Below are 19,367 nucleotides of genomic sequence, written 5' to 3'. Positions count from 1 at the left end.
CCTAAGAAGTGACAAAATGCGCACCATTCTGCTGCAAAATAACAGGTGATGAAAGCACCTAGCATCAACCATGCCTGCAGGGAGCACGCTACGGTTATTATAAGGCATCAGTTAAAAAAAAAAAGAAGAAGAATCGCCTTGTGGTTAAAACTGTTTTGCAGTTCAGCATTTAGGAAGAGTAGGTCTATACAAAATTATGATAAATATGCCAAATAGTACTGTTTGGTGATAAAACATCAACGTGCTGAAAACTCCATAGACCAGAGGTTCCCAACCTTTTGACTTCTGTGGACCCCCACTTTATCATTAATGGAACCCAGGGACCCCCACTGAGTCATTAATGGAAGTATGGGACCTAATTTGTCAATATTTTTTAATTTTCAAAGCAGTCGCGGACCCCCTTAGAAGGCTTTGCGGACCCCCGGGGTCCCCGGACCACAGGTTGGGAACCACTGCCATAGACCACTATCCATATAAGTGTCATATTAGGTACAGCTTTTAGTCTGGATCTTTTTGGCGTATTAGTTTAACAGCCCTCACATTATTGGAATATTAGCGAAACACCTGTAATAAAAAAAAATGCTAAGTCGGTAATTGAAACCAGGACATGATTGGAACTTTTAGAAGCCCCCAACACACAGAAGTTGTCACTGTCCAATGCGTTACTAAGGCGGAAGTGAATGCAGGGCTCCCTCTCAACAAGCTAACATGCCCATCGTGATTGCTTGTTGGCCCTCTGCCCAGACAGCCACCACTGTCAGAAATCACACCCATCTTTAAAACTCATATCTTATGGCGTTTTTTTCCACGCACCCTCTACACGGTGCTTGCGGACAAGTGGTGGGCTATAGCCATTTAAATAAAAAAAATAAAAAAAAGGGAAGTATTTGGATGAAACCTTTTCCACAAACATGGGCGGAAGATTCTCCTTCTGTCTGCAATTGCCTTTGACAAAATAAACAAGCAAAGATGGTGGGAAGGGGTAGTGGGAGAGGGGCAGCAACACAGAAGTGGTGGTGGGGAGAGAACGAAGCCGCACCGGTTAAAGAAAAAAAAAAAAAAAAAAAAAAAAAAAAAAAAAAAAATCACACAGCAAGCAGTGGGGAGACACTTAATAATAATAATCTGTGCTTGGTCCATGCGTCAGAAGAAACAGGAACAGATGCCTGGCCTGCACCGTCCAATTAGAAGGCAGCAAAGAAGAGTGACACTGAAGCTCAACGAATGGTAAGCAATAGGCAGGCTCCAAGCCCTTTTTGTAAAGAATACAGTGTCTTGCTTGAGCATGCTGCTCACACAGACTCCGACCTAAGAAAATAGACAAGGCTGAAAAATCTAGCAATGGAGTTACATCTGGGAGCGATGGGACCCAAGGTAATCAAGACAGAGAAAGCAGAGAATACTATGGATGTCAGAGTTTTGCAATTGGAGAATTAAACAGGTGATCTTGAATAATAGCAGTGGAATCACATTGGCTTTAAGGAGACCGCAGTGAATACCATGATTATATGGGAGAATAGGGTGGAGGCTGTGGAAAGCAGTGAAAGAGTATCCAGTATTTGAGTCGTGATGACCACTAGGATGCACCCTAGAATGGCAGAGTGGAGAGGTGGGGAAGGGGTTCAGTCTTCCATCAACTTCTACTAGGCCAGATACACAGGCTCATGGGGGCACGATTATGGTTGTTCCCCTTGACCCAGATCTCAGGGAGTCCATCATGCAGAAAGCAGCTTCCCTAGAGAAGTGTCTTCAATTAGACAGGAATAGAGAGCTCCTCTTCCTAAACTTTACTGAGCAGACTTAATGCAGTTGCCAGCAGTTTCAGGTCCTCCGTAAAGAACTTTGCAATATGAGAGTCAAAGCCTGTGTGTAGAATCCTACAAAGTTGATGGTTTGGCAAAACTGGGCAAGTGTTCTATCTAGACAGGAGATGGTGCATGTAACGGCATCAACTGGTTTTAATTTAGTGAAACTGTAGTTCTTGTAGCCTAACTGTAAGATGTAAAAGGGATTGGGAGCTGGTTCCTAAAGTGCTAGTGTTTGATACTACTGGCACCTCGATGATGTGCATCTCTCCCTTTCTGGCATTCCCCACGATGCCCTCTCTCTTTTCTCTTTATTCAATGACCTCCTGTGCCTCTTCCTGCTTCTTCACCCCTCTGATTTGCTAATTCTCTGGGCCACTCCTTATAGAAGTTGCTCAGTGCAGTTACATAATAATAAAAAATGTCTGTAGTCGATAAACCGAAGTATGATGGGCATGAACACAGTATGAAGATGTTCAATGAGGGGTAACCAATGTGAGTTTCAGAGGAGGGATACGTTGTACCCGTCATGATGTATTCTGCCTGCATATAAAAATGAAAAGTAATCCACGCCCCCCACACTTAAAAAAAAAAAACTACAGGAGACTTGAGAAAAGAGGACAGAGTTACAGAATGGGTGCAGAACAACCTAACCAAGAGTGAGCAGAGGTACAGAATGCATAATACAGTTGCACCACAGAACTGAGTGAATGACCAGATAAGAGGAAAAAGGCAGCCACGTGGGCCTGGTGATGCAGAACTTTATACCCGTACTATTGGAGTGGAGTTTATAGCCACAGGGAGTTTTCAATGCTTCCCATCTAGTTCTAGAGAGACAGAAGTTTGTCTTCGTCGCTGAAGATGTTGAAGTTCTTCCCCCTTCACTGGGGCCAATCACTAAGGGTGCAAAACGACTAGACTCAAGTCTCTAACCCCTACATTTTTGCATACAGTTAGCATTTAATGTCGTGGTTGCCTTCATATCTACTCTGAATGCTGGTGGAACTGAACAGTCCATTGTGTCCCCATAGTCCTGTGGTTGTGGCAGCCAAGCACAACCATTGACAACACCATTTTTTTTTTTTACAAACAGGCTCTTAAAATTTAGTACACCAGCGTGTGCCTGGGTATGCTATCACAAGTCCAGCACTATGTCCCCCCTTCAGAACTGAGACCCCCTACTGGGGTCCTACATTTTCATTAGTCCTTTCACATTTACACTTTTTCCCTTGGGAATTCTGCACTCCATCATATTCAGAGGGGCAGAAGAGGACAAACAAGAAACCTCTGCATTTTAACTTTTCAATATGAAGAATATGTCCCCTGATCACCAAGTCATTTCCCATCATGCTCATTATTTCTTGCTCACCTGCACTTTAGCCAAAATCGTAGGGCCCACAAAGTTCCCATTTTCGTAACCTTTCACTTTGATGTTGCGCCCATCCAGGAGAAGACTTGCACCCTCCTTCACTCCACTTTCAACCAGGCTGCAGACTCGCTCTTGGGCACTTTTGCTGATCAAGGGCCCCAAGTCAGCCCCTGGCTGGTCTCCTACAAACAGAAGGGGTTAGGCTTCAAAAACGAAAATCAGTAGCTATTACAGAGCCAAGGCACTTCAGGTATTATTGTGAGGAAAAGCATGGCTATTCACCAACTTACGTCTACCTTTGCTACCATGCCCACAGTAATCTCGAACAAAACCTAGAGGATCTCCTTCAATCCAAACACCCACCCCGACCACCTTCCTCTCTTGAGCTACTCTTGCCAACTGCACCCTGTCAGTTCATCACCGCCTTTAACGTTCCTTACCCTCTTTGCTATCAACAAATTACTGCAAGGCATTCTTACTACTAACTGCTGCTCACTTTCTCCTCTCTAATGGCCCATACCTGTGCACCCTTTTTGAGAAGATCTAAAAACCCAGCCTTTCTGTTTCAACTTTAGTTTATCATTCCAGCCTTTCCACGTGTTACATGCCCTGGCAGCTACAAACAACCAGGTAGTCTTACTTACAGGGAAAAGTAACTCCGAAATCCCCAAAATCCCAACCCCCAAAGAAACAGGTTTGCTTGAACACAAAGATAAGTTACAGGCTCAAAAACCCACACAATAATGGGGATTTCAATATTGAGTGAAACTTTTACACCATCAGACACAAGGTGTGAGCACAGGACAGGATGACAACAAGATGATTCTCACCAGCATTCACACGAAGCTTCTTGGATCTTTCTACCAGCTCTGGGAGCCAGGACCGGGCTTCCCCAACCAAGACAGCAGTGGACAGAGCCATGCAACGCTGCCCAGCTGCCCCAAAAGCTGCTCCCACCAGCTGGTTCAGAGTGTTCTCTTTATTGGCATCGGGCATCACCACACCATGGTTCTTTGCCCCCTGGGGAAAAAATGTCAGTTGAATCACGAGATTTAATAAATGCCAGCACAACAGCAGCTGATCCCAAAGCTAGGCCACGTGCAGACACTTCAGCTCACCCAGAGATCAGCCAGCTACAGCTATGCTCACTGAAACACTACTCATGGCCACACTGCTTGCCCACACTGCAGAATTACCCACAGCCAGCCAGCAGCACACACACTAACTACAACTAGATCCACATTAAAGTAATTACTAGAGTGTACCTGATTTTGCAACATCTAGCAAGCAGCTTTAGCTACTTTCCACCCTGCTGGCTCCATACTCAACTCAGCACTTTATTTACATTAATTGTACTGCAATTGTACTGGGGAGGTGAGGCTGATTTAGTGAGAAATTAGAATGTCATACCATGTTGGACTGGACCCTCTTGCCGTTCTTGGATCCTCGTTCATAGATGTGCTCTCCAGCCTGGTTAGACCCCACGAAGCTGATTGCCTTGATAGCTGGATGATCGCAAATGAAGTCCACAGCTTGGAAAAAAGACAAAGCACTTACTACATGTCTGCCTTAGTGTTCATACCTCACCAGTAATAATAAACACATATCCGTCCCATTCCCCTCCCAACACCCCCACCCCCCAAAACAAACCATCCGATTCCTTCATGTAGTAATAACCATTCCAACTCAGCTGCTCACAATGCCCCCTTAACACTTTGGCAACCTTAGCTTTCGCTTCAACCAAAATCCACCAACCTCCCCCAAAACTCCTTTATCACAATTCACTAGTGGTAATCCACCCTCATCTGCCTTCTTCCCTGGTAGCAATGATACCATCCACCCTCCCCCACCAACCTTGGCCACCAATGCCCAATCCTCACTTTCAAACTACTTTTACCAACCATAGACTTGGTGTCCCCTACACCCCCACCCCCAACCCTCACAATCCCAACCCCTAATCTCCTTCTCTATTTGAGGCAAGTTCACCGTGCCATCTTCCACCATTCTCCATAACACCACAACTTCTTTCTACGTCTGCCATCATTCTTCACTAATGTAGTTGGCAACAGTGTCCTGACAATATAACCCCAATCTCAATTCATTCTCAGAGTTTCCTCCTGCCTAAGCCCTCTTCTTTCAAGTAACCGCATTTTAAAGTCCCAGGAGGACACAACAGCTGTGCTATCTCACCTATACTGAAACTCCACCTCCGGCACACATGCGTGTTGAGCACCCTACCTGCATGTTGCCCATGGATGATATTCAAGGTGCCATCAGGAGCTCCAGAGTCTTGGAGGAGTTTGGCCAGTAGCATGGTGGCTCCAGGCACACGTTCCGACGGCTTCATCAGGTAGGTGTTTCCACACACCATGGCCATAGGGAACATCCAGAGAGGGATCATGGCAGGGAAGTTGAAGGGAGCGATGCCAGCGCATACGCCAAGTGGCAGGCGGTAAGTGCAGGTGTCCATGTCCTTTGTGATAGAGGGCAAGGTTTCTCCTAGCATCAAAGATGTAATACTGCAGGCGTGCTCCACCACCTCTGTAAGAGGAAGAGATCCCGTGAACATAGACAAATGCTTTGTTTAATGCATATACCTTCAGCCACATTTGTGTCCCCTGTTTGTGACCTTGGCATGTAAATACCAAATATATTATAATGCAGGCCTAGTTGAGTGGTTGAGGTCCAAATTAAGACAGCCCTGAGGTAAGCGCACCATATGTGCCAACACACCCACAAGGAACAAGGCCAATCCGAGAAGCGGAGAGAGTCCATCAAGGGCAGGGTGTGGAGCCACTCCACAGGGCATATAAAACAGGAGCACACACTGTTATCAATCATTTCATTGTAGAGTTTTCAATCCACGTATACTACCAGTTAGAAGCTCGGCATCGCAACCAGCGTCAGAACAGATAACTAACATTATAATCTGCAATGAGAGGTAAACTTAAATTAAGATGACCTAATCAATGGATGACAACTAGAGGCTACAATTTTTTGGAACAGGATATTAGTAGGTGAATTTCATTTACTATTACAATTCTTTTACAATATTCCTATTACTTTAACAAGGTATATTGTTCATGGAGTATATCTATTTAATAAAGTTAAAATGGAACCCCTATGATTGGCGATTCTCTTGCAGCCTGATTTTATTGGAATAAGCACATAATATATATGTGACTCAGTGAAGACGGAAGTAACAGCAGTTACAAGCCCCTATCAAAATAATATATTTTTTTTAGTTTGAAAACAGCAAAAATCTGTGTGAAGGTCTGAAAACAAGAGGAATTACATGGGGGGGGCGGGGGGGGGGGGGGGGGGGTAATGGGGTGGATTGAGCGATCAGACCCAGAATTATGGATTCCAAGGTAACTTAGTTTCTTAGTGAACCCTTAAGGTCCAACTCATAATGGTTTGGATTTTCTCCAGTAGTTACCGGTACTCATGGTATTGGTAACACCAAAGATGGGGAAAATATGGCCCATTTTCGGGGCCCCTCATAATGCGGGCCTGAAAAGTAACAATTTGATGATACATGTGGAACATTTTACCACTGAACGAGGATGGTTTAAAGTTACAAATTTAGCACAACTAACCTCACTGATGGAAAAGCTTATTGCACTCATTTATTGATACACAGTTTATGCACGGAGGCTTGATGTTGAATTGGGGGTAGCAGCTCACGCTCTGGAACTTGTTCCATACCCAAGTAAATGATGAGAGGCTATATAAATATCATGTATTGAAATAAGAAAATTAAATAACTTTTTTAAATTGTGTATTTGACTATAATGAGGTTTTCTAATTCCTCCTAACCTTAATCAAATTATATGCCACCGCAAAGAAACATGGATGTTGATCTCACAAGTGCTCTTGCAATGGACTGTGTAATTTTTGTAGCCAATTTAAAAATCTGCATTTGTACATATGGTCTACTGCCCAATAATTTGTAGAACAAGTATCACACTATGAGTCATGGGGAGTTATGTATACATTCATTTTCCAGCCTCGATAAAGTTCAGAGTATGAAACACGTTGGCTGTGATATCTGGGGACTATGACAAGCTGTGTAATAGAAATGTGCAGGTGAACATATAAAGGAAATGATTAACACAATTCGATGTTTGAATGGGATTCTTTGTGTTATTTAAATGAAGGGTGAGGTGCTTGCAGGCTCACAGTGTGTGCCTCTCTTTTTGACGTCCAGAGGCAGCAGATGTTTAAGTTGGAAACTCATATTTGAATGTGTAAATGTTTCAGAACTTGAATATATTAAGGTGCTAGGAGAAGATCCTTGCATATCAACACAAAATAGTGCGAAATTTAAACTGCTTCAGTTTAATGTAATAAACAGGGCTTTTTTTAACACCCAAAAGAATGAATAAGATTTATCCTGGAGCTTCCAATATCTGTCCTCGATGTAGTTCAACTAAGGCGGATATTCCTCATACGATGTGGTCCTTACCTCACTACAGTTAAATTGAGGTTGGATCACCTCTGCACTGATACAGGCTATTTGGGGGGTGGGGGGGGGGGGGGGGGGGAGTAAATAATACACTCGGATATGTATAATCGGTCTCTCCTCACACCCTAGGCAAGACAAAGCCACGGGGAAACTCAATGACTTAAGCTTTATTATTAGCGTGTCGAAATATTACCATAAACTGGAAAAACACTATAATCCCCCTTCTATCAGTAGATGGCACTTGATAGCTGTTGAATGGATAGAAACCGAAAATGGCCACTTGCAAAAGAAGAATGTACCTGAACCAAGGAAAAATTGTTATTGCCCATAGTTGGGATACTATGTAGGAGGTGCTCAAATACAATGAATACCCTTACTAAACTCTCCCTGACAGACACGTCTTCTCTTTTAGGAAAATACTTTAAGAAATACTTCCTAATGTGAGGGAGCGTGGCCTGACTGAGCAAGATCGAGGAGGCTCACTAGAGAGATCCTCGACCGGCCTTGCTGCTGTGATCCGCTTGTCTGCTGGAAGGAACCAAACACCAGATCTCATAGCGATTGCGATTACAAGGGCACTGGAGAGGGATCTGCTGGTTTTGCCAGGACCATTGGTAACCCTGCAGAAAGTACACAGCATCCTGAAGAAACCGCAAGGATTTCAAGATTACAGTTGCCCAGCTCCTGAAGTGACACCTGGAGCTGTGCGTGACACCTGGAGCTGTGCGTGACACCTGGGGATTGCAAGGATTTGCTCCGGCCGCAGAGGTGAACGACTGGGACCTGCGGACATCCCGCGGTGCACTGACTCCATTCGCAAGGGCCCCACACTGGGATGGTTCCAAACCGCTTGAAAACTCACGGAGTTAAATCAGGGCTTTGTGGACACTCTAGGAACTCTGTGAACTGCCCAGAAGACAGTTAGGTGGGGTAAAGCGAAAGCATACATGAGTGGACAATCCATAGTCAGACAGAAGATAGTGAACCTTGAGACCACTTTGCTGCACCTTGAGCATTAGCATCACAGGAAACAGGATGAACATTCCAAACGGCGGCTTGCAACATCAAGCCTCCTTGCATCAACTCTGTGCTTGAGTTCTTAGCCTCTTCGCTGCAGGCATGTCAATGGGGTGATAAAACCATGAAATTCCTCCACTGGCTCGCAACCCAGGAGGCCTTGACCCAACTGATTTCAATGATTTGGGGAGTAGAGGGAGGCACATTTACTTCATCGGCGGAGACTGTGTGCACATTTGCCTCATACCACAGCGGACTGTATGCACAGCACCCTCGCCCCCAGCCTGAGAGCACACACACACACACACACACTCTCATCGATGACTTCCCCCCTGGCTACTCTGTCAGCTGCAACCAGGGCTTTGCTGGATCAGCCACTTACACTGGAGAAATTCACTACTGCAAGAGCAGATATACAACCAGGCAAGATGCCGGAACTGGACAGTTCCCAGCAGAGTACTACTCCAGGTTTAAGAATATGCTTGCCCCACATCTTCTCAATCTGTATCAAGATGCTGTGAAGGGAGGGAGGTTAGTTCCCGAGCTGGATATACCCACCATTGTTGTCATCCATAAGGGCGGAAAACCGCTGGAGGACTGCTCCTCCTATTGCCCCATTTCTTCGTCAATATTGGAGACATAGGGCCATCAGCTGCTTCAGATATGGAGTTATGGTGGGGCTTCCAGGCTACAGGTCAACTGGACAAAATCACTCCTGATACCTCTTAAAGGTGACAGCTCCACGACTGCCTAGCAGTCCCGGATCCCAGTGCACCGTCTAAGCTTTCAGGACCTCGGTGTCCACATTGCCATGCAGCTGGGTCTGACCTGGAGTCAGAATCTTCACCTCCTAGTAACTTGCGCCACTCGCAACATGACCAGATGGATGATCCTACCTCTCAATGTCCTTGGACAGGTGACCCTTTTTAAAAAGATGCGCCTACCTAGGTTTCTATATACAATACAAAATGTCCCTCTCTTCATCCCCCAAACGTGGTTTACACAGCTTGCTGGGGAGATACTGACGTTTCTGTGGAAAAACAAAACTCTGAAATGTGCAAACAAATGGCGGCAGGATGGCCATGGCCAACTTGTGTCACTATTTCTAGGCATCCCAGATCCAAGGAATTAATGAGTGGATCTTTAAAGGCCATGAGGATCCGGATTTCCAGCTTGAGGTGTCCATGATCAGTCGTCAACATATAGAGGGGCTGCTGTACGTAAACCCCCCTCCCCAGATCACTTCCAGAGATAAAACAAGAGACTCTCCTATGCTGCACAGCAGCTCTCTGCTGGATCCAATGGAATCACAAACTGATATTGAACCCCCTTGTGGCACAGTAAATGGTTTGCACATCCTGCCGGACTACAAGTCCTCACCTTTTGGGACTTCATTGGCATTTACAAACTGGGCAATGTGTAGGTAGGCTCACACATGAAATCCTTCACAGACCTCCAGGCAGACTTCACATTACACACATCTCAGTTCTGCAAGTACCTATCCCTACATCATGCCCTGATGGCACACCAATCCACACTGACTGATCTGCCAGAACAGAAGCCCTTAGGAGCCCAAAATCACCTTCAGACCACTGGGACGTGGCACTATTTCCACCCTCTACAGATCCGTGGCAGCTAATGCACCTGACCACTTTGGTCCCCTTAGAGATCGTTGGGAGAGCTGGATGGGCCGGCGAGATGCAAAGATGTCTCTGTGCCAACTGGTTATCACCTCACGTCATTGCCTCATTTTGCTTAAATAGCACCACATGGCCTACACCTCCCCCTGCTGCTTGCTATATATAGGGGTGGTGAAGAAGACGAGCTGCCTTATGAGCCTGTCTAAAGACTGTTAATTCTTCCATATGGTTTGGGAATGTCCCACTATCACTAAGTACTGGAACAAAATCTTTGACAGATTATCCAAAATTGTGGAGCACCCAATCGACTGCACTACAAACATTGCACAACCTTGATGATGTGGGTGGTTCCGGGGGGGCCGAGGGGGATGTACACTTGTGGGTATTGGTGTCACTGTGGCTAGAAGGGACATTGCAAGTCCGACTGAACCCCTTTACTAGTCGACTGGATGGTGGTCATGAACTATTAGGCCAAGCTGGAAGAGTCGATATATCAAGCACGAGGCTACCCACCCAAACACTGGAAGATCTGGGGGGAATGTGGTGGTCGTACTATGACATGTGCATGCCTTAAAAACGAAATGTGACTATTGTTTTCCATTCATGCCCGAGAGAGAGAGCGTGGGTGTTAAGATGGCAATGGGATGAGCATCGAAACATACAGTTATATTTACAGATGGTTAGTGTGGCGGCTGAGGTATTAAAAGGTTAACATTGTGCATTTTAAATAGGCATTAAAATACAAAATGGCTCGATAAGCAAACAAATAATGAGTGGAAAACAACTACTTATGTAATTCAACGAAAAACCACAAGAAGCAAACAATGTAATCAAAGTAACGCTACATAAACGGGTTTATAACGCCAATAAAAAATATATATATATTAAAAACATAAAAATAAGGTGCTAGGTGTGCAGTCAGTCTACCTTTTACCACAGCTGCCTCCTTCCAGTTCATCTCCCTCCTGGACATAACCTGCTTACGCATGTCTATGGTGCAGGCGTTTCATGTCTTAGAAGTATAAGGTGATGGAATTTTCAAGCAGTGCTCACCTGTTGCCTCCAGTGTTTAGTGATATATTATTGCCAAGAGTTTATTCAGATATGGGTTTTGCCGGAATGTTCTCTTGATATTTCCATGACTGGTCGCTTTGGTATGTTCAGATTTAGCGCTTGGGTGGCTATCAATGCGCACTATGTGGAGCAACAAACAGATAGGTTGGAATGTTCTGATTCCATCACCAACATCTGGCACTCAGGAAGGACACAAAAGTTAAACACTGTCTTAAAATGAATTTCTTCTTTTATGCCAACTATTAATTTTCTGCTATCTACAAATTAGTTGATTACGAATTCCACTCTAACTTCAAGATGAACAACAAAATCTTCGACTTGCGATGTTCTAACATAGAAAATAGCACACGACATCATAGCATGATCAATCAATGTGTAACCTGCGTTAGGAAGGAGTTGGACCAACATCTCTATGTGATATCGTAGCTAAAAGCAATTGAAATGCTATTGTGTGGTTGAAATGTAGAAAAAAATGGGAGCTGTATTCAAATGAAGTTGAATAGCAGCAACTCTTTAGAAGATAAAAGCAGAATAAAAAAAACTAGAATTAATTTGGAGTTTTAACTCTTCTACACAGCGTTTGTGCCATGATATTGCAGAAGAGTTGGGAGCATTACAAATTATTCGTTTTGAGGGTCGTGTGCAGGTGATTTGACAGGGCTAGCTGCCTAAAAACTACCAAGACTTGTGTCAATGGCAGCTATTCCACACTGTACCAGTCCCTGCTTTACCAAACTTCGGATTTTTCCAAAGAGGGGAACTTTGCAGTTTAGCAAAGCATGGCCACTCTAGGTTCTGGAGCAGAGAATCTACAGTTGAAACCATTCACTCTGTAAGCTTTCTCACTAGTGGTGATGTTCGGTCAACTGCATGCCCTGCGTGGTGAGTTATTTCAATGTGTTTGACTAGCTTTGGGCCTGCTTCATAGTAGTTAGAGTGAGTTTTTACGTCCGTTCTAGAAATAACTTAAACTGTCTGCCAGACTATTAAAACCACTAGCACCATTAAAATTAATTGAAGAGGATCGAATTTCATGAATTTTTTTAACTTTTCTATGCAAGAAGGACAATCTCAAAGAAAAATAACTAAAGTATAAAAACAATAATATTTTGAGCTTATATAGGTTACGTGATACTGAGTGCAACCTGTAATTCAGAGAGCTCTCTGGAAATCCAACGGATGTGGTGCACTGAGGAGAAAGTTTAAAGTTGGTCTATTAAGTATCTCTGCCGCCATCAGGGTGCCAAAAGCAGGGCCGAAGTACAAAGGTTTCGAATGGACATCCCTTCCATCCAATATTCCTGTTTCCTTCTTGTAATGTAAACTTCTCCCTGTGAGGACACTTCTCCTCTTCCACAGTAAATAAGTACATTTTATATGCGTCAGTTAATAAAAACCCTTGCAAAAATGTACAGAATATTCGAGTTAAAAAAATCATTGTAAAATAGCAGATTACTTAACAGTTGTCTCTCAATGCCTCCATAATAAATGCAGCAAGTGTGGAACCCTAGACCAATTGAGTCTTCAGGACTAGAGTTCACACCACTTCATGATACCAAGACTGACTCAATGTTACCTCACAGACCTGCAATCAACTAAAAATCAAAAGAGACTAGGCCACTAACATTTAATACCAGAAGTACCAGCACTTAGAGCAGATGCATCATGTGCAGCAGACATCAACCCCAACGAGTGTTTGATGCAACTTGTCACCTTCCACTCAAAGACAAAACCAGAGGCAATGCAGCAGCAAAGTCAACAATCTAGATTTAGCCTTCTTTGTTTTATATTCATAACATTTTCTGAGGCAGAGGCCACATCCACAAGGGTGCCGGAGCAGCTTGCATAGAAAATGTCAAATGAAAGAGAAAAGGGACACACACAACTCACAAGAAACAGACTATGAATGTAAGAGAGGGGAGTGGCACCAAATGAAACTAGGCAGCAGACAATCTGGGAGGAATCCAGGTATACATCCAACCTATGGCTTTTCTGCTTCTGTAAAAAACAGTAGTAGTCTTGTCGCTTATCAACAGATCCATTGGAAGAGAAACAGAGAAAGAAAAAGAATGAGAAAGAAAGCAAGATATATGAATGAAAGAAAAAAGGGAGAAAGGAAAAAAATAGTGAGAGCGATATAAAGAAAGAGCTAGAGAAAAAAAAAAAGATTGAAAGAAGAGAAGTAGAAAAGGAGGGAAGAGACAAAAAAGTAAGAAAAAGAAAAAGATAGAAGTGTAGGCAATGGGGTGCATGATAAGGTAACACTGATCACCTATTTGGCCTAACTAGCAGCAGGACTTTATTGGCTGGCAAGGTTTACTGTTAAGGAAGAAGTGCCACCTCGATAGTACATGAATGGAAGGCTCAGGCGCATTGCCAAGTAAAGATACGTCAGCATTCTGGCCGAATGTGTGAGTGTAGAGGCTCCCCGTGAAGCTCTGAATCTGAGAGATTCAGTTAAAATCCAGGATCCAGCATTATGTAGCAGAAGAGTTACAAATTTCAAGAAGCAGGCAGGAATTTTGTAAAGGAACACTCCGACATGTCAAGCACAGTATCACATTACTCACCTAGTAATATTGGAATAATTATATGGTTACAATGCATTGATGTTTCTCCTCCCCTATCCAATGGCTGTTAAATGAGTTGTCCCTATCCAAGAACCCAAGGGGGTGAGGAAAGCACTTACGCAAGCCGCGGAACACATCACCTTCTGCATCAGCCAGCGTCTTCCCCTGCTCCAAGGTTATGATTTTAGAAATTTCTTTCTACAAATAAATGAACAGTCTATAAAACAGTGAATAATGTTTCCACCAAAGAAGAGTGTAGAAGAGTGGGTGAGAAAGGAGCAAGTGGTAAGAAGAACGGAACCTGCTCCTCTTACCAGGTTATCCTTAATGAGCTGCTGATAGCGCAAGAAGATTTGCTGACGACTCAGGATGGAAGTCTCGGACCAGGATGCGAATGCTCGCTTGCAGGAGTCCACTGCAGCTTCCATCTCGGTGCGCGTGGCTTTGGGAACTCGGCCAATTACTTCGTTTGTGGCCTAAGCGAGAAATTAAATGCTATGATCCCAGGGTTTGCAACCGTTACAGAGGTTTAAACTTGACCGTCAAAGGCCCAGACTCTAGTCTAGACAAACTGTACATACTACAGGGAAATATATACCCTCACAGGCGTTACCTAGAAAAGCAAAGGTATATACAGGAAAAGCACAGCCCCAGACACCATGACAATGCACAAAGGGACCCAAACATGTACCCTTTCACCAAGGCTTTCATACACAATCTTCACAACCCAGAGCAGAGATAAATACCCTCACCTGCCTACTGAGGCATAGATATCAGGAAGTTTGACGACACAAAATACATTTCTGCTAGGTAGTATCTACACATATCACAGAGCTATATGATTACACTTGCTAGCAATAAAACACTGGTACTGATGAAAAACCAGAGCACACTTCAAAAATCAAAAGTCAATCTAAGGATTAGAAAAGGAAAACTATTTAGCCCTCAAAAACCTGACACTATCAATTAGCTAGGGTCTAAGTTTGGATGGCTATATTAGGTGTTACATTATAACCAACTACTGTTCGGAGGTGGGTGGGGCAGTCAATGGTGGCATGCCACAGGGAGAGTGTGTCCCATTAGCAGATCATAGTCGAAGAACTTGAAATGACAAGTTATGCATCAATATAAAGATCCGGCTGTTGAAAGCACGCAAATATCAGAACCTGTAACTCCTAGTCCTAACCAGTTAAATTCTACTCAATACTTCAGAGTACAGTACTCTCATACGGACTGGGTAGTAAGTGTATGGGCTGTCTCCTTCGAGATACAACTTAGCAGCAACCTTCTTCTAGTTCATGTGGTGGTGGTGGTGGTGGTGGGGCGTGGGAGGGGTCAGAGCTACAGCAATCGTGTCCCCAAGCCATTAGTATATTACTTTCAACGTCGTGCCTCTAACATTCCATTTGCAATATTATACTCTACATTTCTGCTCCGTACACAACTTCATAATTCTGTGAACTGTGGTGCATTTCAATGATTGTGCAATATATTTTTTGGCCGATCCAAATCTCGAATCAATAACCTTCGTAGGAACGCTTTTCTTTTTAGGTCTAGAACCAAGACCCAACAGACACACGTTTTGGGCTCTCCAGCCCCTGCCCATCAGTCACTTCTTCCACAATTATCAATAGTTTCCTCTAACACTCAGCCATAATAGAACACAACCAAAGCATGCCTGCAAAATCCCACTTCCCTCTCCCTGCAGTACAGATACGAGTCAGTGCTCCTAAGGAAAGTCCTGCTCACTCTATGAGGAGTTAGATACGCCGGTGCAATATGTTGAATTGTAATCCTATAGATGAAGCATTCTTCAATATTCTAAGGCAATACCTTATCACCAATTTCTGATCCTCTTCATTAAATCGTTCATATATATTTGCAATACTTGCTACCTGGAAGCGTCCTAGATGATTCCTACTCACCTCAATGAGTGTCCAGTATAGTACTGTGATATATTTCCCGTTGCTACCCAACTTCAAAAGGTTTTGTAGGGCAGTGTGGATGTAGCTGGCGCTCAACTTTTTTCACAGCAGAGTGTCCAGAAGGTATGTTGTTTCGTAGTGACTCATCACATTTTCTGAGCCAACCATTTTCGTACAGGTCACCCAGTGTGCCAACTACTGCCTATGTGAAGTTACAGCCTGTGAGCCTCTGCATAGCTTAGAAAGCAACACTGTCATTGCCTCCTTCATTTGCAGGGTGGGAGTTGAGGGGGAGCATACCTTACATGATTGCCGCCATGTTCATTTCAGTGGGCCATGGTACCAGTACATCGCCATACCCAAGTTAAAATTCAATGGGCAAGCCATCTGTCTCTAGAATGTACCCTGTGGCTAGATCAGGTATTGCTTTCATTACTGCTTGCACAGTCAAGGGTGTGTCTAACTAAAGTGAGGCATGGATACTTAAACACTGACACTGTCACGCAAATTTGAAAGACACACGGCCACAATATGCAGAATACATACTCGGACTAATATGTTTTCTGGATTTTATTTCCCGAACACAGCATGGTTACAGGCTGTCTAGGCCCAGTCACCAAGGATTATGTCACTGTGCCAACCAGAGATAGAAAGTCAGTTGGACTGCAACTAACCCAATGAGCACTACCTGAATGAGAAGGGTTTTAGGCAATGCTCAATCCTGGGAGATAGGACAGGTATAATTAGAGGAACCCAGGCCTATTTCATCATGGAAAGGCACACTCAAGAACACTAGGAAACCAAGGATATATTGGAAAGATATATTTTAAAATAGAAAATCTACCCTAGTGCACACAATGTGAATCATAACTATTATAAAAATCAACAAAGTAGTGGCAGCTATGTTTCCCAAAACTGTGAATAATAAAACATATTATAACACTGTAGTAATATCAAAAAGCCTTCCAACACACCAACATTTCTCTTGGCTGACTAAGAGAAGATTTAGCACCTAAAGAAGCCTATTTCCAGTTTCAAAGATGGTTCACACCCTCATACCGCTTCTGAACAACAGTCAATGTTCAGCAAAGTAAAAGTATCTGCTAGTCTCATCTGTGTCAGCAAAAGGCAGATAAGCCTACTGAGAGAAGGCTAGATGTGCCTATGTTCAGCCTTCAGTAAAGGAAGATATTGACAGATCTGTGTGGCCTTTGTCTCAAGTATGAAGCTCTTCTCTATCTCCTTCCACTCTGTTCTTTGTTTAAATAATGTATATAAACCATTTCAGAATAAATAGTAAGTAGAAAGGTCCGGCATTCTTTCACTTACATTCTGTGAAGCCTTGGCTATTGTTCAAAAACAATAAACATGAAGTGAAATGATCATGTTCTATGTTTCTAAATTGTGAACACATTTTCAAATCACTGGAAAAGGGAATTCAATCATACAGAAAAACATGAATATATTAAAGCAGACTTGATTATCACATTACGCTGCAACAAATAATGACATGAATTAACAAGCATTTAAAACTTGAGATTTATGCCTTAATAAAAATAAAAAAAATATATACAATTCTAGGAGTTACCTAAAAGGGAAACATATGGTAATTATAACATGACCACACACTGGGTTAACAAAATAAGCCTCACACTACAGTGAGGTACAAGGAGACACTTACAAACTGCAGAGTTGGGCATAAACACAACCTCATGCTACAAAGCAAGGTGTAAACAAGCACAACACACATGCACACGCCCCCACCACTAATTGACTAACCTGCGGCACATGGCTTAATGAGGCAAAGCGATTCCCAGAATGCACAATAAGCCTAGAGACATCCATCTTCACACCACAAGGAAACCATCAAAGACAAACACCCTCCCACCGCAGAACCAAGAGGGACAAAGTAAGCTGTAACACTGCACATCGAGGCCTCAGCTTTACCACCTGAATGACTAAGATTTGTTTGCTTCACTCACCGGATTGTGGATACTGATCCATTCTGAGGTATTGGAGTCCACAAACTTCCCATCGATCAGCAGCTTTGTTGTTGGCTACAGAAAGGGTGAAACAAGGTTACAGTTCTTCTGTGCAGAGTGAAAAGCAGAGGGAGCTCCTTATCAAGTATGGACATTCATATCAAATCGTATTTCAGGATGGGTACAAAGGTCAGATGTGCACATTCGGCACTGTGCTGCGTACTGATGTTTTCAGCAACTCATGGGTCAGTGTGTCCTTCAAGCGCGAGTACAAGATCAGATGTGTGCATTATTTGATGTAGCAAGTTCTGCTGAGCAGCAAAAACTGGAGAACAGATTGGGATGCACAAGAAGCAACAGAGCAGGGTATAATTTGTACAAACGTAATCCTAAAGCAGATTATGAAGGGAATAACAGCACACGAACAAGGCCAGAGTGCGAAATACGGTCTGTGCCTACGATAAGCAAGATTCAGCAGGATGAATGGCTTCAATCTTGTGGACTGTCGTCTCAGGCACAGACACTGGGTACCTAACTATACACGTAGGCTTTGTCTGGTGCCAGGATGATACTCATTCTCAGGACAGCACCATTTTATGACTGTGCTTAAAAGCCGCCTTTGATTCAATTGGTAGTGGAGGACTGTGTGAGAGAAGGAATGTAGGAAAGTACCATCTTGCCTGGCATGTTACCCCCATTTTTCACTGTATATATGTTGTTTTAGTTGTATGTGTCACTGGGACCCTGGTAACCCAGGGCCCCAGTGCTCATAAGTGTGCCTGAATGTGTTACCTGTGTAGTGACTAACTGTCTCACTGAGGCTCTGCTAATCAGAACCTCAGTGGTTATGCTCTCTCATTTCTTTCCAAATTGTCACTGACAGGCTAGTGACCATTTTAACCAATTTACATTGGCTTACTGGAACACCCTTATAATTCCCTAGTATATGGTACTGAGGTACCCAGGGTATTGGGGTTCCAGGAGATCCCTATGGGCTGCAGCATTTCTTTTGCCACCCATAGGGAGCTCTGACAATTCTTACACAGGCCTGCCACTGCAGCCTGAGTGAAAGAACGTCCACGTTATTTCACAGCCATTTTACACTGCACTTAAGTAACTTATAAGTCACCTATATGTCTAACCTTTACCTGGTAAAGGTTAGGTGCAAAGTTACTTAGTGTGAGGGCACCCTGGCACTAGCCAAGGTGCCCCCACATTGTTCAGAGCCAATTCACTGAACTTTGTGAGTGCGGGGACACCATTACACGCGTGCACTACATATAGGTCACTACCTATATGTAGCTTCACCATGGTAACTCCGAATATGGCCATGTAACATGTCTATGATCATGGAATTGCCCCCTCTATGCCATCCTGGCATTGTTGGTACAATTCCATGATCCCAGTGGTCTGTAGCACAGACCCTGGTACTGCCAGACTGCCCTTCCTGGGGTTTCACTGCAGCTGCTGCTGCTGCCAACCCCTCAGACAGGCAGCTGCCCTCCTGGGGTCCAGCC

At 43.7% G+C, this 19,367-nt stretch overlaps 1 protein-coding gene across 1 annotated transcript in view; it reads right to left on the bottom strand.

Annotated features, from left to right (window-relative positions):
* Positions 1 to 19,367, bottom strand: part of ALDH6A1 (aldehyde dehydrogenase 6 family member A1) — an 80,791-nt gene that overhangs the window by 47,573 nt on the left and 13,851 nt on the right. The window contains exons 3-9 of the mRNA XM_069208504.1: positions 17,851 to 17,925; positions 14,258 to 14,419; positions 14,063 to 14,141; positions 5,413 to 5,715; positions 4,585 to 4,706; positions 4,005 to 4,194; positions 3,175 to 3,356 (exon numbers count right to left, since the gene is read on the bottom strand). Coding sequence (XP_069064605.1) covers positions 3,175 to 3,356; positions 4,005 to 4,194; positions 4,585 to 4,706; positions 5,413 to 5,715; positions 14,063 to 14,141; positions 14,258 to 14,419; positions 17,851 to 17,925 — 1,113 coding nt within the window. The remainder of the gene's footprint in view (positions 1 to 3,174; positions 3,357 to 4,004; positions 4,195 to 4,584; positions 4,707 to 5,412; positions 5,716 to 14,062; positions 14,142 to 14,257; positions 14,420 to 17,850; positions 17,926 to 19,367) is intronic.

The sequence above is a fragment of the Pleurodeles waltl genome, chromosome 9 (genome assembly GCF_031143425.1).
Source record: "Pleurodeles waltl isolate 20211129_DDA chromosome 9, aPleWal1.hap1.20221129, whole genome shotgun sequence".
In the NCBI taxonomy this organism is placed as follows: Eukaryota; Metazoa; Chordata; class Amphibia; order Caudata; family Salamandridae; genus Pleurodeles; species Pleurodeles waltl.
The sequence above is the reverse complement of the archived record's forward strand: the minus strand, read 5'-3'. Positions and strand labels throughout refer to the sequence as shown.